General features: G+C 41.7%; 1 protein-coding gene across 3 annotated transcripts; it reads left to right on the top strand.

Annotated features, from left to right (window-relative positions):
• Positions 1–477: 477 nt before the first annotated feature.
• LOC107704258 (hepatocyte nuclear factor 6-like) lies at positions 478–6,962 on the top strand. 3 transcript variants are annotated; one of them, XM_016507141.1, is made up of 3 exons: positions 478–1,454; positions 1,754–2,072; positions 6,455–6,962. In XM_016507141.1, exons 1-3 carry the CDS (start codon positions 711–713, stop codon positions 6,745–6,747), a joined length of 1,356 nt encoding a protein of 451 aa, XP_016362627.1. In that variant the 5' UTR covers positions 478–710; the 3' UTR covers positions 6,748–6,962. The 3 variants fall into 3 exon arrangements, with proteins under 3 accessions (XP_016362627.1, XP_016362626.1, XP_016362625.1); XM_016507140.1 differs by having other exon boundaries at positions 478–1,541; positions 1,841–2,072; XM_016507139.1 differs by having other exon boundaries at positions 478–1,541; positions 1,841–2,087.
• Positions 6,963–6,970: the final 8 nt, after the last annotated feature.

Genomic DNA, 6,970 nt, shown 5'->3' with positions numbered 1-6,970 from the left:
ATGTGCAGTCATATGTGCATGTATGTAAACATTTCTCTGAAGTTTGGAGCAAGAACTATAATTTACATGCATATTAATGCAAGCAGAAGCCCCCAGGTGAACCCGGAAGTTTGTTTTTACACCCATCGCATTAAGGAGGTTCTGCCAAACTAATTGCATTTATTCATGAATTATTCACGCCGATAATGAGACTTAATATGGTCATCTGCCTGTTCTAATAAATCAGCATAACACTTTATTCCATTCGATTCATTCAATTTTATTTATTATTATTATTATTATTTTCTCGGTATAACAGTTGTGTGAGGTTGGTTATGCTATACATCCAGGAGGAGGCATTCCTATTTAATAGCAATTGGGGTGCAACTTCCTTAATATGTGACGTCCAAGGAGCCGCGATCAGCGCGCATGCGCGGCCAAGCGGAGCGGCAGCCGCAGCACGGAGCAGTGTGCGAATCAACAGCAGACATGGCAAGAGATGGCGAAGGACGCGAGCACACCGACACCATGCACTACTGAAGGGACGGGGGCCATAACATTTCAAAAAAAATACAAAACTTTATAAAACCGAAAAAGGAAAGAAAAAAAATCAGAAAAGAACGCAAAGAAAATTAATCAAGATAACAACAGAACTTTTCCAATGAGAGCAATTCTGTGTACACTGCTCCGCTATATCAGATAGATGATTTGTCCACACGCTTGCACGTATAATGAACGCCCAGCTGTCGATGGAGAACATTGGCGATCTGCACGGAGTGAGCCATGAACCGGTCCTAAGCGCGGCGGATTTCATGACCGGAGACAGGAGCCATCGGAGCAGTCTGTCAGCCCATGCGCGCTCCATGGGCATGGCATCAATCCTGGACAGCGGCGACTATCATCACCACCGGCCCCCGGAGCACCCCGGGCTCGCCACGCACCTGCACCCGGCCATGAGCATGGCGTGCGACGCTCCCCCCGGGATGAGCATGAGCAGCTCTTACACCACCCTCACCCCGCTGCAGCCCTTACCGCCCATCTCCACCGTCTCCGACAAATTCCCGCACCACCATCATCACCACCACCACCATCATCACCCGCACCAAAGGATCCCGGGGAACGTCAGCGGGAGCTTCACCTTGATGAGGGACGATAGGGGTCTGGCCCCGATTAACAACCTCTACTCTCCCTACCACAAGGATGTGGCCAGCATGGGACAGAGCCTATCGCCGCTGTCTGGATCCGGACTGAGCGGCATTCACAACTCCCAGCAGGGGCTGCCGCCCTACGCGCACCCCGGAGCCACCATGCCCGCCGAGAAGATGCTCACACCCAACGGATTCGAGGCACACCACCCCGCGATGTTGGCTCGATGCGGGGAGCAGCACATGAGCGCTTCTTCGGCGAGCATGGTGCAGATCAACGGCATCCACCATCATCCGCACACCCATCTCAACGTCCAGGGCCACGGGCAGGTGCTGGGCTCCACTCGGGAGCAGAACCACTCATCCGCGCCCGGATCGCAGCTCAACAACGGCAGCAGTTCGGGACAGATGGAAGAGGTCAATACCAAAGAAGTGCGCCCTACGCGCCCCCCGGAGCCACCATGCCCGCCGAGAAGATGCTCACACCCAACGGATTCGAGGCACACCACCCCGCGATGTTGGCTCGATGCGGGGAGCAGCACATGAGCGCTTCTTCGGCGAGCATGGTGCAGATCAACGGCATCCACCATCATCCGCACACCCATCTCAACGTCCAGGGCCACGGGCAGGTGCTGGGCTCCACTCGGGAGCAGAACCACTCATCCGCGCCCGGATCGCAGCTCAACAACGGCAGCAGTTCGGGACAGATGGAAGAGGTCAATACCAAAGAAGTGGCACAGAGGATCACCACGGAACTGAAAAGATACAGCATCCCGCAGGCTATCTTCGCCCAGAGGGTACTGTGCCGCTCGCAAGGGACGCTTTCGGACCTGCTCCGGAACCCTAAGCCCTGGAGCAAACTTAAGTCTGGCCGGGAAACCTTCCGCAGGATGTGGAAATGGTTGCAGGAGCCTGAGTTCCAGAGAATGTCCGCGCTCAGGCTCGCAGGTGAGAGAACAATAGGTAATACACTTCTCTTATCCTCAGTAAATCACTCTCATTTAATTTCCTTCAAAAGTAATTCACGAGTGACCAGCATTCTTCGGTTTTGCGACGCTTTTTGGAGGTTTCCTACTTAGCTTACTTTTTAGGTTGTGTGATTTTATTCCGTGCTTGTTGTGCTACTTTAATTTTTACTGATACCTTCAAACTTGAGGTAGCTTTCTCGATGTATAATATTGACCGCCTAGGTAAGGTTATCCAGCGCAATGGATTTGTTTTGTTTTGCTAGTTTGTTTTGGGCTATTTGATGGTGATTTTACATGCAGCCTGCGGGGCAAACAGAAATAGTTTGATCAGAAATGTCTCGAAGCCTCGGTGGCCACAGTCCCATTGTATCTACGTGAAAACGGACGCAGTGTCCCAGTGTCCACTTGTCTTTGCAATACGTTTATGACCACTGATCGACTTTTTTATTTTTGAAACATTAGCCTACTGCATGTTTTGGCCAAACCCAGTCACATGTCTCGTGGATATCTTTTGTTTTTGAACTAGTGTGCGTAACGTGTTCGATGTGTGCGCACTACTGAAATGGGCTCTGAAAACGTGTCGCAGTGTGTGTTTGGGTTTGTAAGAAAGGGACATGTTTTATTTCTTCAGTCTTCTCATTGTTGGATCTCTTCATCTGTTGTCCAGCTCCAGTGACGTGTTCTCTGTGTAGGTTTTCTTAATTAACTGATTGAGGCTCCATTAATTTGCCTCACGAGAATTAGAATCAATTGGCGGGCGGCTTTGGGGGCCACTTATCCGTTCAAAATCAGCAGTGAACAAAAAGAGAAAGCATCTCAAATGCGAGTGTCTCTCTTTTTTTGCACCACTTCATCATAAATGTCATTACAAATATCATAGTAATTCATTTATGCACATGATGGGGAAAATACTTTGAAACAAAATGTTCTTTCCTGAAAATACTTTTCATGGCAAAATCTTTTTTGTCTATTGTACATACGCTCTCTCTTTATGTGTCATTGTCTTCGATTTTGTACATAGCCTACTGATTCGTTTACTCTTTGTTTTACTCTCTTACGCTCGATTTCTTTTCTCTGTATCGAAGTTTCGTTTTTATTATTAATATCAATGTCAGGGTATTATGCAGTCATATGCGATATGTACACTGATGCTGGGCTGGTGTTTGTTTGGTTTTGTTTGATTCAGATTCGGCCTTGCTCTGTTATGGATTTTTGCTCCACGTTTTTGTATCATTCATAGTAAAGGTCAAAATATGAATTTACATCATACCATTTTATTTCCTCACGTTTCTGTTTACATGTTTACATTCACATAATGTATTTTCATATGTTGTATATTTGTTTTTCTTTTGGTCGAAATAAGCTATAAAAAAAACATCTGTTTAATCTGTTCTTGCATTATTATTATTATTATTATTACTTCTAATTACATTACAGTTAGATTTAGTTTCTTTTGGTTTAGTGCGATTATTTTCTTATTCCGTTAAAGTTAAGTGACACGTGGCCAAGTATGGTTACCCATACTCGGAATTAGTGCTCTGCATTTAACCCATCCTAAGTGCACACACACAGCAGTGAACACACACACACAGTGAACACACACCCGGAGCAGTGGGCAGCCATTTATGCTGCGGCGCCCGGGGAGCAGTCGGGGGTTCGGTGCCTTGCTCAAGGGCACCTCAGTCATGGTATTGAAGGTGGACGAGAGCATTCACTATTCACTCCCCCCACCTACAATCCCTGCCGGTACGAGACTCGAACTCGCAACCTTTGGGTCCGACTCTCTAACCATTAGGCCACGACTTCCCCCTGTTATATTGAAGTTATATTGAAATTAGTGAAGGTTCCAGACACTGATGTATATTATTGATTGAGTACACATGGTTGAGGGTATGTGATCGGCCTACTGAGAGGTAAATATAGAATTGGTATATTGATTATTCAAATTCAGTTCCCTTCTCCTTTTCCTTAGTAATGTAAGACAGTAGACCATTCAGCAGTCTTTCACATCACTGCTCTTTTACACACTTGTGATTTTTATGCCGTGAATTTGTCATTCACGCTTCTATATTCAACTGTATTTTGCCTCAACTCTTTATATTTATATTTTAGCATATGTTTGCTTGTGATGAGGACTTAGTATATTGTTTTTTAAAAAGTGATCCTAGTCTAGTTTTATTAGAAAAAGTGAAACTAGAAAAAGAAACAGAAAACTGACATGCAATATTTTTTATTCATACCTAAATAATTAGAATTTGCGTAATTTTGTAATAAGATAATAAATGAAAATAGCATTGATTTTAACAAAATGACATTCTTTAAGCTTTTCGTTGATAGTCGTTAATAATTTTGCGATCGGCATTATTTTTGGAATAACTTTACCTAAACTGAATTGCTGTAATAATTTCTGTGTCTTAAAGAAATTAATGTATTCTTATAAAAAAATAGTTGGCCAAAGAATCAATACGGAAGTATATCAAATAATATATTACAAATTGTCTAATTTTACGATCTAAACATTCATCTAAAAGCCAAGAGCATTTTATTCAGGTAGCTATATATAGTCTTTTCAAACTATATCTGAACCCAAATGTGCATGCGGCTTCGCTAAACACCATAACTAACTTTAAATCAATAACTATAATAATAATAAATTATCATTAAATCCTAAAATGCGTAACAGACCAGTAGTTGATGTACATCTAAATAGGAGTATAACGAAACGGAATATATTTCATATCTATTCATATACCATATATAGCATACGTAATCCGAACTTCTCATCTTTTATTATAATTGCATAGGCTATGCTACATATGCTATGATTATATGTTAGCCTAAATAATGTTTGCTAACGTCTTTTTTGGCCTGAGCGTATATGGTTCTGTTTTGTTGCTGAAGCCACTGTGAAATGAGTGACCGACTTATCTGGCGCCTGTCTAATGATTTGCAGACAAACAGCACCTATATGTGATGATCAAATGTACTGAAGGATAAAGAGGTTCGCAGTTATTTCCCTGGCAGTCTGCGTGGGTCTCGTCCAAGTGGCCTTGTGCATGGCCACAGTTTTGATTTATGACACATGATAGCAAACTCATTTGCTTTTTGTTAATATTTACCCAAAGTTTCAAACCCCGCGTGCATAGTTTTGTTCTTCTTTTACACGACTAGACTCTACATTAGTTTATTCACGTTATACCTCTTTGTATCATAAAGATATACACTATAGGCGAATACAAACTGTTAGGATATTTATTTAAAAATGGATTTAAATAATATAAATATTTGAATAATATTTTAAAACATATGAATATCAAATATTCAAATGAGTTTTTCTTGTCTAAGCTACTGCATGTAAAAAAGTCGATGTGAATGAACGATATAGAACTGAGAGGCAGAACTGTGATTTACATTTTAATGACAAATTTATTTAAGAAATATTGCCTGTAGACCAAATGTTCGTTCGCGCGTGTGTGCGTGTGACGGTTCAAGTAAATAGGCCCTACATGCTTTTTAAGCGGTTTCGCACAGTCTTTTAGCACCCCCTTGTGGTTTCCTAAATAACAGTTATGCCGCCCACTAGGATTTTACGCGCACAAAGACAGAAAACATCAGTAGGCCTTTTTATTCAAAATGACTGCTTAGTTTCTTTAAACAAGTGTTTTTTTGTTTATTTGTTTTTTCATTGGCAGTAAGTGATCATATTGGTTGTGATAGTGTATCTGCAATGCATGTGGTTGTATTTAAGCACCATGGACAGTTCCAGAGATTTTATTCATATACACTCTAAAAATGCTGGGTTGTTTCAACCCAATTTTGAGTGAAATATGGACTAACCCAACTGTTGGGTTAAATTTTGGTTACATTTTTAAATTAGCTTTTTAACCAAACAGTTGGGTTAGTCCATATTTGACCCAAAATTGGGTTGAAACAACCCAGCATTTTTTAGTGAACATGAAAATGACAATACAAAACCCTCCAAAAAGCATCAGTGTTTCTGTTTTGTTTTGTCTATTCCATGTTTTTGACTGATTTACTTTAAGAACCATTTCAGTAAATCAGTTACACTTTATTTTCAGATGTACTTGTTATATTGTAAGTATATGTTTAAGTACAGAGTAATATTAATTGACAATATGTACTTACTCTAGGGTTAGGGTTAGGAATAGGGTTTGGTTTAGGGTTAGTTGCATGTAATTATGCATAACTTACCTTTTAATACTATAGTAAGTGCATGCAATATGTAACAAGGACACTGTAAAATAAAGTGTTTCCAAAAACTCACACCGTGTCATGACATATGAGTCTGTGTCGTTAGGCAATTATGTCTGACTTTTTTATGTCAACCTTTTGTTCTTTCAGCATGCAAGAGAAAGGAGCAGGAGCATGGTAAAAGCGAGCGAGGGAGCATCTCCAAGAAGTCCCGGCTGGTCTTCACTGATGTCCAGCGTCGGACTTTACATGCAATATTCAAAGAGAACAAGCGCCCATCCAAAGAGTTACAAATCACCATCTCTCAGCAGCTGGGCCTGGAGCTCACCACCGTCAGCAATTTCTTCATGAACGCGCGTCGACGGAGCCTCGATAAGTGGCTGGATGACTGCAGCTCCAACTCGGCCAACTCCTCCTCCTCCAGCACTTGTACCAAAGCATGATGGAGTAGTGGCTGCATTATGGGAAAAAAAGGAAAAAAAAACTTCGGTGGAAAAGCTTTAAACAAAGAAAACGAGACAATTTTAGACAGCGTTTGCCCTTAAAACTTGTACAGTACCGATATTTATAATATCCAAAGAAAAACACCAAAGACTGCTTTGACGCCTATTTAGGACTTTCTTCGTTCATGTCAGACATTCTGCAAAAAAAAAAAAAAAAAAAAAG

This window comes from Sinocyclocheilus anshuiensis, unplaced genomic scaffold (genome assembly GCF_001515605.1).
Source record: "Sinocyclocheilus anshuiensis isolate Anshui unplaced genomic scaffold, SAMN03320099.WGS_v1.1 scaffold863, whole genome shotgun sequence".
Lineage (NCBI taxonomy): Eukaryota > Metazoa > Chordata > Actinopteri > Cypriniformes > Cyprinidae > Sinocyclocheilus > Sinocyclocheilus anshuiensis.
Note: the sequence above shows the minus strand (reverse complement) of the source record. Positions and strands in the feature narration are given on the sequence as shown.